Here is a 22300-nt window from a genome sequence, read left to right on the forward strand (position 1 = left end):
TCATTCTAGCACTCAAAACAAATTTCAGGACTGATGGAGCTTGCAAACTTATCCATAGGGCCAAGAGTACAAGGCGCTTTTTTGCTCCCTAACTCTTGCAATTCATCTTCATCATGCCCCCTTTTCAGAAATATTAACAGAGGATCTCATCGAATCTTCCTCTTTCTTCTTATTCTTTTGCTTATGCTTTGCCTTAGCAATAACATTCTTGCATTTGGCTTTATCATCCGAGAAGATTTTGGCCATGCAGAAACATTTCCGCAAATGTGGCCGATGTGTTCTTTTACTCTATAAACTCCTCCAGACATAACTTTATCACACAACTTGCATTTAACTTTATCCATATTCTTCGAATCAATTAAAATTCCATACTTCCATCCGACATCATTTGACTTTCTTTTAAGAACTGAGGCGGCATCAGACGATGCTCCTGTACTCCTAATCCCATCCAACATGACTTCCTTTTTTCTTCTTTTTTTTCCTGAGTAAATTGACATTGAGTTAAAATAAACAACTAGCTAACAAACAAAACCAACAAGAAGAAGCAGTTGCTGCAACAACAATAATGTAACAAACACAACTAACTAACGGCTTTATGAAACATTAACAAAGCAATAGAATCAGATAGAGCAAGCTGCAGCAAATGATGTAGCAACGCTTGATGCTTGCTGCTTGCAAATATTAAAATATTTAAAACATTAACAAATATTCAAACAAAGCACACATTAACAAATATTAACATAAGTTAAATAACAAAAACAAAAGCAACAGCAAGCAGCAACAATTGTAGCAACACTTGCTGCTTGCTTATTGCTTACCAAAGGCTGAGGAAGACAAGAGAGAGAATCAGAAACCAGAGAGTGGAATGATGGTCGATGGCTGCGAGTCCACCGTCCACAAGGGACGGCGACGGAGTGCGACAAGAGAGGCTAAGACAAAAATGGAAAGTGGCGGCGACGGCGACTCTGCAAGAGACGGTTGGCAGCAGTGCGCGAGAGAGAGAAGAGGAAAGCAATGAGAGAGAGAAGGGGTAAGGGGAAACAAAAGACCTAACAATCAATTTATACAAAATGGATTAGGTGGCCCAGGCGATTCATGCGGCTAGGCAGCCGCCTTGGCCGACTAGGTGTCGCCCAGTACCGATTAGCCAGGCAGGCGCCTAAGGGGGCCAATTAGGCCATAATCACGACAACCAGCAGCTGCCTAAGCCAATTTTTAGATTGTTGGTCCTAGCTAAGCTAGAGTTGGTGACATGACATTCATAATATTAATCGACTTCTAAAAGAACAATGTGGAAAAATTTTATGCCAGATCCCTCTTGAGTGGTGTGAGAAAATATTAGCTTCATAGAAAGCTCAATACCTCTCTTAAGGATCCGTAGGCATTCTCATTAAAAGCTTCGTGTATAGTCTTTCTACTTTATCTTTGTTTTGGACTATTGTCTCAAGTCAATAGTAGGCTTGGGAAGCTCCAAAGGGACTTTTGTGGGTTGGGCTTGCTGATGTTCCATCTTGACAAGTGGGATTGGGTTTGCCTCTCTAGCAAGGGTGGGGGTTTGGTCATTAGGACGTCAAATACTTTCTGTAAAGCCTTACTTGATAAGTGTCTGTGGAGGTTCACCAAGCTATTGAAAGTGTGTAAAGAGATTTCTAATCTTATCCTTTTGTGTGGGCAATGGGATGATGGGGCAGGGTTTTAGGACTGGTGGTTTGGGGACAGTTCCCCTAGGGAGCTTGTTCAGATCTGTTTGTCATTGCCCCTATAAAATAGATGCCTGTTATTGTGTGCTCCATCTCTTCTGAGGGTAAAATGTAATTCCCATGTTTTAGAGGAGTCTTCAGGACAGGGAAATTGGCTCTCTATGCCAGCTTTCTATCATTTACTGAATGGCTATCCCTTGAACAGTCAAAGGGGAGAGATCAAATGAGTTTGGTAACCATTATTTTATTTTTTATTATTATTATTATTATTATTATTATTTTATTTTTTTATTTTTTTTGGGGGGGGTGGGGGGGGGGAGGAGGGGGGTTGGATTTTACTTACTGTTTCCTCTTATGATGCTCCCTGTGATGAGAGGAGATTGTTTTGGTAGCTAGCCTTTCTCTTGGACTTTGTGTGCTTGAGGCAGAGCTGCTATTGGCTAGCTAGCATACAGTTTGAGCATTGTGTTCTTTTTCTATTTTGCGGCGCTTATGGCATGAAAGAGATGGGAGAGCCCTTTTTTTTTTTTTTTTCTCTGATCAGAAATAAGAGTACTTTCAAGGATTTTTTTTTTGTTTTCAAAGAAGATATATTATATTAATGCACAAAACCAAGGCAGCCACTAGAAGCGTGATACAAACATCCCCACACAAGATGAACAAACCCCAAGAAAACCTGAACTAAACAAAAGAATGAGATGCTAAAATCACACCCCCCAGTGACAACAGAAATCACTACCAATCTATAACGAGAATTGAATGCCCCCAAATGTGAAATGAAGTTCATCACACTGTTCCAGAAATATGAGATGGAGATCACCACAATACTGTGGCCATATGAACAGATTCAAAAACCAGAACATGATCTCGAAGAGCCATTGCTCCCAGATCAACCACACTAGCCATGAAAAATGGAAGGATGATCCACCTCAAACAATCAAATATAGGACGACCTACAATTTTTCAACCAGGAGATAAACTCCATAAAACAGAAAATGATCTGATAAAAACATTCTGCCCAAAGAAAAATCACACATAAACTCACCCCCAACCAATCTGGTTAGCATCTTCTTTTAATGTATACTCATGAGTTCAATTCTGAAAACCAACTCCCAAAACTGCAACCCAAAATCAAGGTTCTGCACTTAGTTCATACTTATTTGCTTTAATAATGGATGAACTCACTAAACACATTCAGACAAAGGTGTCATGGTGTATGCTATTTGCAAATGACATAGTGTTGGTGGATGAAACAAAAGAGGAAGTGAACATTAAGCTTGAGTTGTGGAGAAACAATTTAGAATCTAAGGCATTTAAATTAAGTAGAAGAAAAACATAATATATGAGATGTAAACTTAGTAAGAATGCAAGAGTGGAGAATGTTATAATAAAATTGGAAGACCAAATCATACAAAGAAAAGACCATTTTCGATATTTGGGATCAGTGATTCAAAAAGATAGAGAAATTCACGAGGATGTCACGCATAGAATTAAGGCAGGTTGGTTAAAATGGAGAAATGCATCGAGGGTGTTATGTGATGGTAAAATTCCATTAAAACTGAAAAGAAAATTTTATAGGACAGTTATAAGACTAGTTTTGTTGTATGGCTCAGAATGTTGGGCAATCAAATACCAGCATGAGCAAAAGACGAGCGTAGCGGAGATGAGAATGCTAAGATGGATGTGCGGCCATACAAGAAAATATAAAATAGAAATGAGGTTATTCGTAATAAGATAAGAGTAGTGCCAATCGAGGAGAAGATGAGAGAGACTAGACTAAAATGGTTTGGTCGTGTGAGAAGAAGACCAAGAGACTCTCCTGTAAGAGAGTTGATGAAATGGAACAATTAGTCAAAAAAGAGGTAAAAGCAGATCCAAGAACACTTTGAGAGAGACATTAAAGTTTGATATGAAGTGTTTGGGTCTAAATGAAGATATGACAAAAGACAAAAATATATGAAAGTCTAGAATTCATGTAACTGACCTCACATAGTGGGATAAATGTTGGATATGTTGGTGTTGATGAGATTGGGTGTTAAAGTTTAAAAAGGAAGATAAGGTGGTTGTATAAGATAAGATTTCAAGATTTAAAAGATAAGGCAATCTAGAAGATAAGATAAAACTCCAAGATTCAAGGGAAAGATATAGCTTGAAAGCAGAAGATAAATTCCAGCATTTTGAATATTAGTTACTGTTTTCTAAATTTGAATTTTTCCTATTTTCTAGGAGATAGAATAGATATTTTGTACTTGTATAAATACCTCTACTCGGATTCAATAATATTCAAGAATTCAGCTTATTTCATAAATTAAACTCAGATTTTGTTCTTTTCATCTCAGCCCTTTCTGCTTTAATAGCACGTTCCCAAGCAATAATTAAATTCAGAATACCAAAGTCATCCCCTCTAGCCAGCAGTCCCAGAGTTTGTCCAATAAACCAAGTTGCCTCAGCCTCAGCCTCAGCCATTAAATCCAAAGAAACATCCTGGTTCACTACAAGGCCGCCACCACTCTCCTGCAACTGATTTTCATAATTCAGATTGTTTCCATTCTGCGTACCCACCTTCAAAGTAGAGCTAACCTAACTTGGAGAAGACTGATTATAATCAGCCTTCCTCTTCCTTCTCCAACAAGTAAATCGAATAGTCCCTATCTTCCTTCTATTAAATTTGAAGGCAGAAGTCTTTCTTTGCAAAGTCCCAATAAGATTAATTTCCTGATTGCCAATGTCTCCCTTTTCAAGAAGAAACTTACAGTTAAGAATCTCTGAACCAATACTACTGTGGAAAATTGGACCATCAACAGCTTTGAAGAAATTACAAATAGGGTTCCCAAGACATTTGAACAAAAACCAAGGCCAGCTTGCTGAGAAATTAGCCTAGAAAAACCTGGAAGACTCGTATTTCCCAACCTTGGCCTGGAAAACTAAGCAGGGTCAATCTGTAGTGGGAAACACAGTCAGCCCCCCCAATTAATAGATCTCAAAAAAGCATCTGACTTCAGAAATCCCTCCACACAAATATCTTTCATTTTCCAAGAATTGGCCCCCCACAAAAGAATTGGGAATGATGGGTGCAATAGCTTCTGCTCGTTCCAATGAAGAGTCAATCATTAAACAATTATCAGGTGACCGATCATCCCCCAATTCTAGGGAGTTATTTCGTGTTTGAAGGTTCACATTTTTTTCCTCTTTTATTTTGATTTGTGGTTTATTGACGATCTTTTAGTTCTTGATTGCCAATAGTGAGAAGTTATGGTTCCCTATCTTTATGTATAGAGTTTGCCCCCTTTAAGGCTTTTTCTTGATATATTGCTCTTTGCTTATCAAAACACACCAATTGTATTTATATATATATATATATATATATACAGGGGCGGAGCTACATAGAGCCAAGGGTAGGCAATTACCCACCCTTCAATTTGAAAATTTCTCACTATACATGTATAATTTATTATTTTTTAATTTTTTTTCTAAGCACCAAGCCACCAGCCACTCTGTAGTTGCCCACCCTTCAGTTTTTAATTCCTGTTTTTGTAGGTTATGGGTTTACCTTTCTCTTTTGAGTCCAGTGTACAATTTATTGATGAGCTCTCTTTGGAAATTTTCTTTATTAATAAAAAAGTTGGCAATGGATGTTTAGTGATATAGAAGATATAGTGATTCACTGAAGTCTGGAACATGAGGTAGTTAAAGTGATAGAAATGCTTATAACTTTATTTGGAAAATGTTGAGGGGATTGCAATTTGGCATTGTTCTGGAGTAATAGAAATGCTTATAACTTTATTTGGAAAATGTTGAGGGGATTGCAATTTGGCATTGTTCTGGAGAGAATGTTGTGGAACTTGAAGTTGCAGAAAAGTCATGGTGCATGATCAATTTCAAAGTTAATAGAAGGTTATGCTTGACTTTAACAGTAGATTGGAAGTTATATTGGTTGAGATGATAAGTTCAACCATTGTGGGACTCTGTTGTGAATTTCCTATTGTTGCAATTGAACGTATCAGAAAAAAAAAATAGAAATATTGATTTTCTCTTATATTCTGATAGCATTTCTTAAAAACAGTATATCTAGATCTGAGTTAAACAGTAAAACGGCTAGAAAAGTAGGCCTAAACAATTACGTTACAGTTTTTGTCCTTGCTGAATCTGTTATTGTATTATGGACTGTCAAAGTTATTTGGAAAGAATAGGGACAGTTTTCTCTGTAACAAATTAGCAATATCCAGCATCTTGTACTAGGCATGTTTTAATGATTTTCTCTTTCTTTCCACAAACTAACATCTTGTACAAGATTTGTCAATTGCATATTTGAAATTATGTTGATTTTTTTTATTTAAATTTAATTTCCAATATATTTTTTATTATTATATTATTTAATTTTTTTGTATTTTTTTTTTTCCCACCCTGCCTAAAATTCCTGGCTCCACCCCTATATATATATATATTCTCAAGGGAACATTTTGTTGTCTTGTTATATGTTGCTGAAGGAGGATTTTCCTTTTTGCCTGTCCTCATTTGCTTCAAGAGCTTTCCTTCATAGATTTAGTTTTACAGGTTTTACTTCTTCTTCTTCTTTTTGCTTTGTCAGGGTTTGCCCTCTTCAGGTGGTATATTCTCCACCAAGATTTCAACACTATCATGAGAACCATAGAACCATGACACCACAAATAACAGAATTAAATTTAAGTTCTGATAAGTTGGTCCTTGCCTATATTCTAGGTGTGCAACAGAAGCACCAATGTGGCACTCTATACTCTAAAATATGCTGTGATAGATTGGTAGTATTAGAATCTCTAAGGTAATTTTGAGTCTTTTCTTTAGCTTAGTAATTTTTAGTCAATTTTTAACAATTAGTGATGTAATAGACATTTAAAATCTATTTTACTTCATCTTTGGATAAGTCTTGTAAATATATTCCTTAGAGGTGATTTTTTTATTTCTTTGTCATGCCAAAGCTCCACTATCTCTACCTTTTAGTTTGTTATATTTGATTTCTTTTTTTGTCATCAAATTTTGTTTTATCTAAATAAATATGACAACTTGAGGATTCTTTTAACCACTAAATTTATTGTTTTAGAATGAAATTCCAACCATGTCATGAGCATGCATCCTACAAATTCCAAAATTGCTAGGTTATTTATATTTTCTGGTGGCACTTTCTTGGCCTACAATCCTCTTTCAAGAGTAACTTTGAACTTTGACTGCAAATAAGCTGGCATCAAATATATTTCATATTAGGATGAACCTTTTAAGCCTGTGTTCAGCGAAGATCTCTTTCAGCTTTGTGTGCAGGAAGGAGGGAGTTTTATGGTTGGTAATTTTTAAGAGAATAGAAGTGGAAATTGTATATGAAAAACAATCATTCAAAATTTTGTATCAGTCTAACAGGTGGGCTTGTGATAGCAAGGGGAATAGTTAGCGGATGACACAGCACTGGTTCTGTTATGGAGCTTTTAGACTGTTTATCCAGTGCAGTTGATGGAGTGGTGGTGGTGGTGGATTCTATTATTTTCATAAATAATTAATGAGTTAAACCCATTTTTTCTCGGACAGTTTCATGCTTATTGTTCTATGAAAAGGTTTAAAGCATGTGTTCCTCTAGTAATGAAGGTCAGATGCTGTAATTATAGGAATGATCCGTTGCTTTCTTTTCCTTTTTAGTTAAATGGTTTCAGATTGTGGATTATGTCCACCTTGAAAAGTTATTGGATTCTTCCTGCCTATTAAATGATTTCATATTGTGGTGTACTTCCATCTAGGAAAGATTCTTCCTTCTGAAACAGCTAGCCTTGAGAGTTGGCAGCCATGAATTTGTGATACTGGCTGTGATTTCCAGTTTCTGTTATGTGCATAGCTTCGTTTTTTGTTTTTGTTTTTTGTGGAGTTGAGTGGGCTTTAGATACCCCTAAAATTGCTGTTCTTGGTCTTTCATAACCAAAACCCTCATACTGCATAGCTGGAAAAGTTGTCGCATGGGCACACATCTTAGATTCATTGATCTTCATGTATATGCAAAGTGTATTCTGATCAGAAGAAAGTTTTAGCATACATTGACACCCTCTTTATTTATCGACACATCAGTGTCAATTGAATTCTGTATTATATTAGCAAAGCATTGTAATTATTTAGCTTTACTTAGTTAGGCATCCTCTTGGGTTCTATGTAAATGCCTATAACGATTCTTGGTCTATGGAATATTACGAAAATGCAATCAAGGGGATTTTTCAGTACCTAGTAACTCTTTTCTGCTGTCAAAATGAAGGGGATTGATGTGCATACATCGGATGAAGATAGTGCATCGTGATCTAAAAAGTGCAAATTGTCTCGTAAATAAGCACTGGACGGTAAAGATATGTGACTTCGGGTTGTCAAGAATGATGACAGACAGCCCCCTGAGTGACTCCTCCTCAGCCGGAACTCCAGAATGGATGGCGCCAGAACTTATTCGCAACGAACCCTTCACAGAGAAATGTGATATTTTCAGCCTTGGCGTAATCATGTGGGAACTCTGCACTCTACATAGGCCGTGGGAGGGTGTCCCGCCAGAGAGGGTATGCTATTATCAGCTTACATGCATTCATATTCTTCTTGCCTGATTGTTCGCGACTATCTCTGTTCCCATCTTTTGTTCTCTACAACAATATTTCATGCCTTTATTATCCCACTACGTAGAAGATTCACGCTACATACAATTCTGTAGGTCGTTTACTCTGTGGCAAATGAGGGTTCGCGACTGGAGATTCCTGAAGGTCCTCTAGGCAGGCTAATTGCAGGTTCATTATTCTGATCTATATAGATTAGCTTGCTCTACGTAGAAACCTTTCATATATTCATATCTCTGGCCGGCCAGTCTCATGCATTTTGGTGTGGCTTATTGCAGATTGCTGGGCAGAACCACAAGACCGGCCAAGCTGTGAGGAGATTCTCACCCGGTTGCTAGACTGCGAGTACTCGCTCTGCTAGTGTAATCTCTTATGTTGTATAAAGCAGCATAGTAGAGGCATCACATTGTGTTCTCGGCTCTTGTTCTATCTAAAACTTTTGTATGGTTTTCCAGTTTGACTAACAGACAGATCTTTGGTTTACTCCGCAGTTTGAAATGTCACAAAAAAAAAAAAAAAAAAAAACTCAGTTTCTGAGCAAAATCAGATTCAACTTTTGGGTTCAGTTCCGTCATTGTTTATGCTTGGGACATGGGATGCTCTATGGTCTGCTCTTTCTTCCTCTCAATGGGTATTGGGTATTAGGTATTATTAGGTAATGTACAGAATTTCTGTCAAATTGTTGCCCAAATTCACTCACTACAACTCTTTGCGGATTGAGTAATTCCCCCTAACACCACTACTTGTGAGTGTTTGCAGGCGTTGGCCTTTCATAACTAGCCTTGAGCTTGGATAGATGATGGATGTGTTAGGTAATGGAGAGTTAACATGGCCCGATCATCGGGCTATGGTGGGAGAATTGAAAAATAAGTGAAAGTTTCAAGGATTAAAATGAGACCCTTGTAACATTTCAAGGAATCTAAACTACAATTTTGAACCACTGCTTTAATAAATACTCTACTATTCCATATAATACAAGCTTACTTCAAATTTTAAGATATATATGGTAATAGGTAGAAATGAATTAATTAAGTTTTTTAATAAATTCTTCTATGTGCTTCTATTAATTTTCTTCTTTAAATCATCTTAATAGGATTAATTTCAACCTTATTATATAAAATTTCACATCTTATTTTTGCTCCTATCTCCTTGTTCCCAAAGGCAGAAAAGAAAAATCTACAAGATTTGAGGAGTATGAATCTCTGTATTGCTTGTTAAAGTCCTCTAATTTTATCAACTGACAACAACATTTCAACCAGCCAAACTGAAAAAGTCACCAAACGCATCACCTAATATACATGGGTAGGTCTATCATTCACCTAATATACATGGGTAGTTAAAACAAAGTTATATTTAGTTATTAATTTTAATGTGACAAATAGATAAAGCCATAGATCTGTAGCGACTAATCAATAGTTCAATAGTTCAAGTCACACCCTCCCATGATCTATTTTCTCTTTTGAGACTTCCTTTTAATTATTCATGTCAAATAAGTAATATTATAAAGTTAAAAGAAAAATATCCAAATACATGTCTTATTCTTTTCAATAAATAATCCATACTTGAAGCAATGAAATAGTATTTGCTCCTCCCCAAGTGACAGATGATTGATTACAAATAGCTATGATATATCAGACCTTTAAGCTGGATCTGCTGGGGAAACACTAATATGCTTGGGGAAACACTAATGATGGCTTGACAAAACAGCAAATCTGGAAGACGAAGTGATCTCAAAATTTGGAGAGGGGGGGGGGGAGAGGGGGGGGGGGGGCCTGTTTAGTTGCTTAACAGGCTAGATTCCAACTGCTTCCTTTCCTCAAACAGCATGATGCAAAGCTACATGATAACCATCATTTGCAAGCGTGAACCCATTCATTAGTTCTCAATTATAACTTTGAAGTTCTGTTTTCAAAAGCAGGTCAACTTTTTTCCCCTTTTTTCTCTGTTAAATTCATATTTTTACATTGTACTTTTACTTTTTTTTGTGTAGCATTCGAACTTTTTATTGTTTCGATTACATAGCTAAACATGATTTTTTAAGTCATTTTAACCTCTTGTACTTTGATATTTTAATTATACCCACGAAATTGTATTTTTTTAATTAATTTAATTCTTATAATTTTATGTATAAAAAAAATGAGATGACAAATTACGTATTACTTTTTATTCACATCAAATTAATAAGAATTAAATTAATATGAAAATACAAGTCTAGAAATGTAATTGAAATAATAAAAAAATTGAATTATCAAATAAAAAAAATTAAAATATAAAAACTAAATTGACTCAAAAATAAAGATTTAAGGGTGTAATGAAAATTAAAATAAATAAATAATTATACACAAAAAAATGTAAAAACACAAGGGCAAAAATGTGGGTTTGACCCTTTTTTTTTTTTCATAACAACAATTAGGTATTTTCTTTCTTCATTTCTTTCTTTTTCTCTTAATTGTTGATGAGAACTAAGTGCTTTAACTAATCGATTTGAATTAGCTTCATAACACAAATGATGCTTCCTTAAGAAGTTGATGTGGGTTTTCTATTCGAGTCAAATTTAAAATTAAAACAAAATTGCCTTATAATTGACCAACTACTTAAATAGTTTGGTCAGTTTCAATGGTTGTCTATTACCAATTAAGAAAGAGAAATTGTTTTTTTTGTTTATATGGGTTGCTTCATTACTAATTAATCAATGGTCAAATATATATTTTAAGTTGCATATTTTTTTATTTAGATATTTAATTTTTTATTATTTCAATTACACCACTAAATTATATAATTTCAAGTCAATTATACGACTTGACAAATTTGTTGAGAACAATAAATTAAGTATAATTTAGGGGTACAATTGAAATAATAAAAAATTTACTAATACAATTGACTTGATATTATAAAGTTGAGAAGCACAATTAAAAAAATAAAAAAAATAAATATTTAAATAAAAAATAAAATATGTATTTTTCCATTAATCAATTGATGAAAGAACCATGCCGACAGGCTACATGGTGATGGCAAGTTGAGACAAGGTAAAATGGGGCATATGTTAGTATAATTGTGATGGAAAAGGAAAGGAATCATTAGCCAAGACAAAAACAGAAATGAGAAAAGGAAAAGTTATTTCCACTTTAAGCATCTCTAGGACTCTGTGCATTGCACACATTAACAACACTAAGCATCGCCCATATGGCAGTCCAAAGATCATAATTAACTCCCCCTAATCCAAATTAATCAATTTTATGGATTCATTATCCTAAACTTTTGCCTCTTTTTAACTTTGAAGTAAGATTATAATAATCCCAAATCAAGGGTTGCTTTAAAGATGTTGCAGGCCAACTGTGACATATGGCAAGTTTCCCCTTTGTATTTGGCTAGTAAATAGACAACAAGACAAAGGGTTTTCTCGAGATATAATAATTGTAATAATTCCGTTCATCATTAGAGATTAGGTGGCGAAAATTATGCATCTTATCAATTTTGTAAGATGCAACACCTTTTTCAATATGATTAATTATGATCTATCAGTGTCTGTTTGATCAATTTGTTCGATATCTTAATCGTTTTTCGTTATTAACATCATCGTTGTTGAGAATTTAATTTATATATGACAAAATAATAAAGTTAAGTTGAAAACTACATATTTGTTGATTGTAATTTATGACAACCATCAACTTATCCATGATTCAAAATCAAATCATAACTACATAACTATGGAAGAAGCTATTTATACATACATATATATATATATACACACACATATAACCTTCATCCCATGAATACTCTGGAATAGAGAGGAGTTGCATGTAATAGTAAATACAATTTATTCCCCCATATGTAAACAATCATTTGTGTATAAAATGCTCCATCTTAATTATTTAGAAAATAAATTGCTCTCTTAACCTATTGATTAGAGCTTTATCAAGGTGAAATCAGTCTTATCACATAACCCATTTTACATCTCTAATAATACCCTAGATTTTTGTATATAATAATGATTTTGTTTAATCAATGATGGTGTACATAGTACAATAATTATATAAAAAAATCTTTTCAATCACTTCTTGTAGTTTATTATTATTACATGTATAGTTAGTTGTCTTCCTACACATTTGCCAATTGGGTACATAACCAAATATTAAAGAAATGAAAATAATTAAATATTTAGCACCTAACATTGATATGTAGACATTCATTTGTCACATTCATATAATATATTATATTATATTAGTGTAAATATTATTAAAAGTATTACAAAATAAATATGTAAATAACATTTTTAAATATTTAAATCCATGATGCTCAGTTCATAATAATAATGTATAATGATAGATATTCTATCATTTGTGCAGGCCCTCAATTAATGACTTCTTTTTCTTTTTTTTTTTTTATCATTTTCCTGTCTGATCTTTGTTGCATGTGAAGCTAAAGGTTCATTGCCTTCCATTAATTAATTACAAAACTCTTTCCATCCCTTCTCTGAAACTCATAAATAATAACAATATTATATATTCCCCCATTTCACACATATGATTCAATTGAGTTGCTTGCATTTAAATATTTATTCCCTAATGCTCAAGGAGGCAGTGGGAACTGAGAAGAGAGAGGTTGTTTGTCTCATCATTAATTAAATATATTTTATAATTGTTTTCATTATTATCTTAGATGATGGAAGAGTGAACCAATCAGATGCGCAAACAAACCAAACCCCAATAAATTAAAATTCAGATTAAAAGGATGTTTGTTTGTTTGTTTAGGTTTAAAAGGTGGTTAATATTAATTTTAAAATTATTTATTAATTTTTTAAAATTAATATAAGTGTTTGGATAATCAAATTTTTACCCAATTTTAAAGCTATAATTAGATGAACAATTTAAAAAAGTTTTTAAGTCAAAATCCATTATCACAGCAAACCTCATCACTTGAGAAAATTTTGTAACTTTTAAAAATAAAAAAAATAATTATCCAATTACTTTTAACAATGTTGTTCAATAAATTAGGAACCCTAAAGAAGAGGTTCTCTCTCCATTATTTCTTTTTGCTTAAACCAACCTGAAGACTGAGCTTATTCACTTTTTTTTTGTTTTTTGTGCTAATTTTCATTTCATTCATAGAAGAATCCTTGGCATATTTGGCTAAGTACCCAGCCTTATGAGTGTGAAACAACCACCAATTAGGACTTGGATATCTCATTGATGATTGATTCATCTCAGAGACTCTAAGTAGGGAATCTGACTCAAATATAATGAAATTTCATCTAAATTTTGAAGCCCATTAATAGGGATCGATGTATGTAAATGAGTATTTATTGGGTCTAAACTAATCCTATTTAAAGTAAAAATAAGTATAAAAATGAGATATATATAGGTACAAAATTTACTTAAAAATTTATCAGAACAAGCATGTAAACGAGGTTAATTAAGGCTCGTTTACATCCCTACCCACAGTAGAGCATCTCTAGCAGGATTGGTTTCAGCTTCTAGGCAGAGAAAGCAGATTTTTTAAACAAATTCCAAGCAATAACTTGCCCCTTGTAGTCTCTAGCAACAATCCCATCAGCCATGCATGCAGCTTTTTTTCTTTTTTTCTGGTAGAGGAAACCATTGAACCTAAAGGATTCACCCTACACACTATCTTGTCTTGGGACACGAACAAACTAAAATTAGCATGTGTAGAGAACGTGAAACCCACCAACCAAACACATCCAAGCAATTGCTACTCCAACCATGTGTTTAGATAGCATCAAGATTGATTTTAATTGCACCTAGAAATGGGGCCATTAAAATCAATATGGAGAGGAATTAAGGGCATGCATGCAATTGATTCTTTGAGATAGCTAGGGGGAGAGCCTGAAACATCCAAATGTTCATTCCACTTACTGAGTTACATGACTTATCTGAGTTTGGATGAGAGAAATATCCAATGGCTTATTGCTGAAAAAGCAACTCATTTCAATCAATGATGAGATAGAGAGCTGGATGCAGCAACATTTTAATCAAATCTGCTAAAAGAGACATATTCATCATATCAGCATGCATCTCAAATCTTCTAGAAGATTTCTTTCTTTCTTTTTTATTTTATAATATAGGTAATTTGAAACTTTGACCCTACTATCCTTTGAGTTTATGTAAACTTTTCCATCTATACGAGTCAGGCAAAGTTTCATTACGTAGTAGACGGAGTCTCGCGGTACCTACAAGAGGCACAACGCGGTGCACAAGATCACACAAACCCACCCACATCGTGGCACTCTTAGAATTCAATAAGATTTCAATGCAACTTAAAAATCGTGACCAAAAAAAAAAATGACAAAAACCAATTTAGACAACTGGGGAGATTAATCTTTCAACAAGATTATTACCTTTTCATGCAACTTATATATCAACAATATATATTAACCTCCATAATAGGACTTTAAATCTCCCATGCATTTTAAGTTTAATTTCCAGGAGCTTCCAATGATCATCTTTTTGACAGAAATTTAGGGTTAGAGAATATCTCTCTGCATAATCTGATTACATATGGATTTAACTGAGAAATCATCATAAACTGAATCAATCAATCCATCCATCTCCGGCTATCATCCAAAGGATAAAGAGGAAGCTTATTTACTCTTTTTAACCACGAAGGAAATCATTTTGATAAGCTTATTAAACAGACATATTCACTTGTCTAATCAAAGTGAATATTAACTAACTAATACTCTTAAGCATAAGATAAAATAAACCATAAATATATAATTATCGTATCTTGTTTTAACATCCAAACAATTCTAATAATTGATTAAATGATTTAAAACACAATGTATACATTTATTATCAAATAATAAAATTATTTAAATATTAAAAATAACATACAATAAATACACATTATTTAAAATTATCCTAGTAAAAGAGATAAAAGAAATTATTAACCATGAACACATTATTAGAGAAAGCAACCATATTAACTCAAAATGCATGTCTTCCATATGGGGCTTTTGTAATTATGAAAGAAAAAAGAAAGCCAAAGTGTGATTGGCAAAGAAAGGAGAGAGCAAAGATCAAATGTGGATACAAACTCAAACTTTTAATTATTAGTCTTGGGAAACCCTAACTACCATCACTTTACAAATAAAATAAATCTTACTTTAACTATATATATTAAACCCATTATGATTTGTGGATGTTTTCTAGGTCAAATTGATCGAGACCTTGATTAATTAGCAATGACCAACTTAATTAGGAAATGGTTTAATCAATTGTATGGTTGTATATGACAATTCTACAAATTAATGAAAAAATATGTTCCACGAAGCTTAGTTTGGCCCCAAGAGAAATGGAGATAAAGTTCAAGTTTTGAACTATTACAAGGCGCCAAATGGGTTCTAACTCTAAATCAATGGGTGTTTTAGTCATATGATTACATGATGTTACTTTTCATTATGTTTTTATTATAAGTTAAACTTTTTTAAATAGAAATAGAATTAGAAATAAATTATAATCACACAGTGAGAACTCTCCCACCAAAGGAAGCACCACAGTTGAAAAAAATAGAATCAAGAACCTTCAAACAGCACAACTGACTAAATAAGAAACATAAACAAACTCCTAACTCTAACCAAGTAGACTCATCATGAATCAAATTTGGCTAAATTATATAAATGGTTATTGAATTTTGTATTAAGATATAAAAATGTTATTAAACTTCAATTTATAACTAAAAAGTCACTAAATTTTAATTTATTATATAATTTCATAATTATCGTCGATTGCCGTTAAAATAGACTAACAAGATGTTGACATGGCTAACAACATAGACAATGAAACAACACAAATTGTCACTAAACTTTGTACAAAAATACAAAAAGATCGTTAAATTTTATACTAAAGTATAAAAATATCATTAAACTTTATAATAAAATACAAAAATATCAATATTTTATTAGTCTTTTTTAACGACAATTAATAGTGGTTATGGAATTATAATTAAATTAAAGTTCAATGACGTTTTGATTACAAATTGAAGTTCAATGACATTTTTATACTTTAATACAAATTTCAATAACTATTTATATAATTTACCCACAAAATTTTAGTGTTTTGAAGCTAAACTCGAGCAACCAAGTAGTGCATTTGAAGCCCAACAGAGTAAACCAATAGCAAACATTTCTCAGAAACCACATCCTCAAATATAAGGCCAAACTAAGACACTGTCTCCTATACCTTTAACCTTAAAAAAGATACAATCCCCACAAATTCAGCCATAAAAAAAAGTCAAACTTTCATTTCTAAAAAGTATACATTGCAATGTATGATTGTGTGGTTGCTCATTTATGAGCTAAAATTATTCATCTTAAAATTTGTTAAGACCAACCCTCACATAAAATGGTGACTTGAGTTATAAGTATGTTTATACACTTTAAGTGATTATTTTGATTTGTATCTTACTCTTGTCAGTATAATTGCTAATCTTGCACAACCAAGGCCAACATAATCTGTAGAGAAGTTGTTTGAATGGATTCAGAAGGTAATCCTGATGATGATCTTTCTTGACATTTATTCATAATTTTTTTTTAATTTTAGGAGAGTTGTACATTTTTATTAATTGTTTAGATCTTCTAACTTAGTCTTTTGTTACGAGGCTCGGAGTATATTTATTTTAAAATTGTACGATGACGCTTTTTCTGTTGTTCCTAATAAAATTCTTATTTATATGAAAAAAATAAAATATATATGTATTTTATGTTGGGATACAAGAACTTTGGGTGTTTTTGTTATGAAAAAACTTGTGTTATAAAATATAATTTTAGCTTATAATTAAAAATAGATTAAGCACTATATTTGCTCACTTAGTCTATTTTATTAACCATAATTTTTATTTATAGATAGATTGCGTTGGTTAAACAAAAGTGCTAGATATTACTTAATCCATTGCTTTTCACATAATAATAATAATAACAATTGCTTGGTAACCTTTTCAATCACTTCTTGTAACTTATTAATTTTATATTTCTCCATCAAAAGCACCATCAAATGAAATAGAAAGGTTACCACAACTAACCCCTATGAAATGTATTCAAGAACTTATTCTAAAATTAAAATATATATATATGTGTGTAATTAAAATCTTTATGATTGTTTAGTTCGTAGATAAAATAGTGACGGGATAAAATTAATAGTAATGGGACTATTTAACGTTATCTCATATTTATCAAATAATTTTTTTTATAAATAAAAATTTCATTAGACGAAAAAATCGCAAAATCAATTACAACTCTAATCTAGGATATACCCCGAGTATCTCAACAAAAGACTAAAATAGAACAAAATTAAACAAGTGAACAAAAACTGCCTCCATGCAAAGAAACAAGAAAAAGAAAGTTGTATATAAAACTATGTGCAAGTATTAGAGGGAGTCTTTGAAAGTCTACACTAAAAAAATTAACTCTCAATTATGATTATCTCTAAGCATTAAAATGGTATATTGGCGCAAGTATTAATATTTGTGATGCCAACTCCAACTACTCCCTAAATAATTACTTAGAGCAGCGAAAAGTATAGTCATGAGTCAACAATCATTTTACATGAAATTTATCATCTCTGATGTCAACCCCCCAGTTACTAAACAGTTCGACTCAACAAAGTAGAATAAGATTGGTCAGTCGAAAACCCTCATAAGTGCCGCAAAACTTGATTCTGTAAGATAGGAGGAAAGGAGAGAATAGCTAACCTCGTTCAAACAACACAGTGTCTCAAATAAATTAATTAGAAGCTTATGTCTCAAATAAATTAATCGAAAGTTTATCTAATCCCTATCTTTTTCTTTTAGCTAAACATGACTATATATAAAAAAAAAAAATCAGATAATGTCTCTTGTTGAGCAAAATCTTCCTTGCCCTCATTCATGGGTTATTTTATATTTTAGTTAACATTTGATTTCATTTAAATAAAAAGATACAAAACACATACACATGAGCATCTTTTATTTTATTTTTCTCTAATATTATTATCTTTAGAAATGCTATTACATCCAAGTTTTACACTTTTACTAACATTAACATCTTTTATTAATATTTGTATTAATATGACACATAATATAAAATATCAATATAAAATGTTACTACAAATATCAAATTTAAATGTTCAAAAAAATTCTTCTATTATCTATACTCTTATATATGTAAAAAGGGTATTTTAGTATTATGAAATCATATTAAAAAATTGAATTTTTAAAATATCTTTTATATTTTTATTTAAAAAATAAAAAAAAAGTAATCATAAAAAATTTTAATCCCATAATTATAAAATTTTATCATTTTACAAAATTTTATCTAATTTCTAGTGCATGACACACACATACACACTAAAAGATGACATGCCTTATCATTAATTAATTAATATTATACAAAATATTTCTCATTAATTAATATTTGTGATGATTGGGAGAAACCAAACGCCGTATATGAGCTGCTGTCACATCCCAACTTTGTCCCTTTCTCCCTATTAATAAAATAGTATGATTTAACATTTTCTAAATATAAAAGTATTATAATACATATTTTAACATAAAATATATGTGTGATGTAAAGTACTCCACACTATACTTACGTGTATATTTATTTTTATTATTTCTTTTAAAAAAAGTAAATCACCGTACGTCATATATATTCTATTAATTATAGTTCACCGATACATACCAGTTGTCATGTATGTCATAGTATGACAAGTGGCTTGCTAGCTATTCTGGTAGTCAAAGAAGCAATTCACGCTTCAAATTTTGTATTATTTCATAGCTTGAAAATTTAGAAGAATTATGTTGTCGAGAATTCCACTTAATCGTTAGAGAGTTCGACTTAATTATGTAAAGGATAAGGCCTCAACAAGTAGTATTCTTTGACATTTTTTATCTATGGGGCTTTTCTAGTATTCAGTCTAACTCCTCCCTAGCTAAATCATCAAACACTATATCTTGTTAGAGTTTCAATGCTTGATACATTTAATGATCCTCCCAAGCAACATCAATGTTAATTATTATGACATTATACTCTCTATTAATTTGTTACTTAATTATTATATATATTTATTTATTTATTTATATGAATCACCACCTAATTAATCTATACTAATTAATACCCAAACTCAAGAATGAAATTAACATTCAATCCATCCCTCTTGTTTTCTTTAATTTTTTTTAATTTTAACCTCTGAAATTTACATCAGGAATCAGGAATGTGTAACCCTAGATGGCTTCTCTGTAGACAAAATGATTGACTGTTATAGCTTGACAAAATGATGAGGATAACATGAACAGATTATAGATATATAAACTGTACAATAATTGCAAGTTAATAGGATCAGCTGGATCATTAGTAACTAAACTAACTAATTATGCAAGTTAATTAATGGAAGATGATCATCATCAACTCATCACTTAACCACCTATCTTCACCTTCCACTGGTTCTCCCATTTCTGGCCTCCTATAATACACATCCCTTTAATTTAATCTTGCCCCCCAGATTGAGTGTCCCAGGTGTTTTTGAGTGTTCTAAGCGATCAATCTTCAGAGGCTATTTCCCTGCTGTGATGTCCATTGATAAGGGCAAAAATTTGGTTGAGGGGCCTTCGAGATGCCCTAATGATCAAATGGCAACAGTGCCAAGCCGATACGAGGCCCAGAAGCGAAGGGATTGGAACACTTTTGGGCAGTACTTAAGGAACCAGAGGCCACCTGTGCCCCTCTCCCACTGCAACGGCAACCATGTGCTAGACTTCCTCCAATACCTCGACCAGTTCGGGAAGACTAAGGTTCATTTACAAGGTTGTCTGTTCTACGGGCAGCCGGAGCCTCCCGCTCCTTGCAACTGCCCGCTCAGACAAGCCTGGGGAAGCCTTGATGCGCTCATAGGCCGCCTGAGAGCTGCGTACGAGGAGAACGGCGGCTCGCCGGATACTAACCCTTTTGCCTGTGGTGCAATTAGGGTTTATCTCCGGCAAGTGAAGGAGTGCCAGGCCAAGGCAAGAGGGATTCCCTGCAAGAAGAAGAAGAACAAAATGGGGACTCAGAGCCCCAGCCCAGATGATGTGCCAAATTCTATGTGACGAGATCTATCCTCGATCTCCATCTCGATCTCGATCTCGGTCTCTCTTGTGGTGCGTAATTTTCTTAATTATATATACGCTCGTAATTAGCTAGCTATAATATATATATACATAGCTAATCAATCTCTAGTGATTTTGCTCAACTTTGGACCAAATTAACTAGAATATTAGGTTGATCTTGCTTTGAGTTTGTCGGGAAAAACAAGACAAGATCGAGCAGAAAAATTTAAAAAAAAATCGAGCACAGAATCAGAGCATATGTTCTACGTTTTCTGAGAGAGACACAAACAGTACCAATTATAAAGAAACTGTTTCAATATAATCGTTTAGATCTTTCAAAGCCAAAAAGTTTCCAATCCACTCAATTACCATCTCTCAATCACCAAAAAATTATCAAAAAAAGCAGTAATATATAGCTGAAAGAATTTGCCATCTAAGACTTTTCCCAAGTTATCAGGGTTTGATAACGGGCTCAAATCTGAAAATCAAAACATATTTCAATACAATTCATAACTTAGAAGCAGTTGGCTATATATAGCTTTTGAGCAGCTTATCATATATAATAGAAAGGCCTTTATTACATGGCTCTTGCCTTGCTTGTTAACTGAATGCAGTCTGATTATATTGCTGGAAACAAGTCATTAATTATATCCGTTTAGTTGTTTATTTTTTGGGTAATTGACAAAGAATTATATCAGCTATTCACTTCTCTTCTAGGCTAGCCACTCATCATGACTAATTGGCTGCAATATCTATGGAGTTCTCAGAGCAAATGATATGTAATATTCCATAATCTTTATAATCTTATATATATGCATGGGTTTGGAAAGGCATACAGATATATTTCGAACAGAGAAGTCTTGGCTTAAGCTTCATATCCATCCATCGATCTGATGACCTGTTCAGCCAACACGCGATGAACTGATGGGCAGCCATTGCGATCTCAACAGTGTGTTCATACATACTTATATATATATATCGATAGCATCCATCGACGGAACGATCGATGGCATTGAATACAATTATTCGATTAATCAAGTTCAACATATGTTGCTAATGACCCCCCCCCCCCCCCAAAAAAAAAAAAAAATGAAAAAACTCTTTTTGATGATGATTTGGAGAATTAAACAGCTTAATTAATGAACAGATTTGGATTTGAAACTTGATGAATATTCTTGTGCAGGATGCTGTGTGGAAGATGAGTACTGATGATAATAGGGCTGGCTGGCTTAGAGACGTTGATGCCAAATACTGCTCCTCTTTTCCTGTAAGTAAAAAGATAGCCATGGCATTGTGTAGGTTATGGAGGTGCCCTTTACTTGATAGCCATGGTGTTGTGTAGGTTATGGAGGTGACCTTTACTTGGTTTTTTGTGGGAATTAATATTTGCATGATCTTTTAACTATAAGGTTTCAAGCCTTTAATGCGCAGGCTGCAGGCTTTGTGCTTCATATTTCCATACCATATATACATGCATTTCAATTTATCTTCCTTTTGTTAATTAAATTGAAGTTACAAATTAATTAGGACTTTTATGGACTTTTAGGATTATATATATATATATAGGAAACTATAATAAATGTAACTTATTTTTTTATGATGTGTATTTATTGCATCATATTTTTAATTTTTAAACAATTTTATTAATTAACTAAATGGTTCAAAACATAATGCATTGATCATTATTCAATAAAATTATTTAGAGGTTGAAAATAAGGAATAAGATGCTTTTATTTTTGTTTAAAGGACAAAGGTTTAGCATCAGGTTTTGTTAACAAGTGCCCGGGCACTCGTTAAAGTGCATTTTAATGCACTTTGTTTTTAGCATTCGAATATTTTTATTAATTGATAAAATATTTTAAAATATAATATATTTATTATCAACTAATAAAAGTATTTAGTACTAAAACAAAGTACATTAAC

General features: G+C 32.8%; 2 protein-coding genes across 13 annotated transcripts in view; both read left to right on the forward strand.

Moving 5' to 3' along the window:
- The window catches only part of LOC127811283 (probable serine/threonine-protein kinase SIS8), a 105566-nt gene extending 96699 nt beyond the window's left edge, over positions 1-8867 (forward strand). For all 12 annotated transcript variants that reach the window (XM_052351008.1, XM_052350998.1, XM_052351003.1 and 9 more), the window contains 3 exons: positions 7963-8251; positions 8401-8473; positions 8581-8867. In XM_052351008.1, coding sequence (XP_052206968.1) covers positions 7963-8251; positions 8401-8473; positions 8581-8663 — 445 coding nt within the window. In that variant the 3' untranslated portion in view covers positions 8664-8867. The remainder of the gene's footprint in view (positions 1-7962; positions 8252-8400; positions 8474-8580) is intronic.
- A 10994-nt stretch (positions 8868-19861) lies between these two features.
- LOC127811772 (protein LIGHT-DEPENDENT SHORT HYPOCOTYLS 10-like) lies at positions 19862-21719 on the forward strand. Its single transcript, XM_052351941.1, has 2 exons — positions 19862-20359; positions 21561-21719. Exons 1-2 carry the CDS (start codon positions 19862-19864, stop codon positions 21717-21719), a joined length of 657 nt encoding a protein of 218 aa, XP_052207901.1.
- The last annotated feature ends 581 nt before the right edge of the window (positions 21720-22300 follow it).

This window comes from Diospyros lotus, chromosome 10 (genome assembly GCF_014633365.1).
Source record: "Diospyros lotus cultivar Yz01 chromosome 10, ASM1463336v1, whole genome shotgun sequence".
Classification (NCBI taxonomy): Eukaryota; Viridiplantae; Streptophyta; class Magnoliopsida; order Ericales; family Ebenaceae; genus Diospyros; species Diospyros lotus.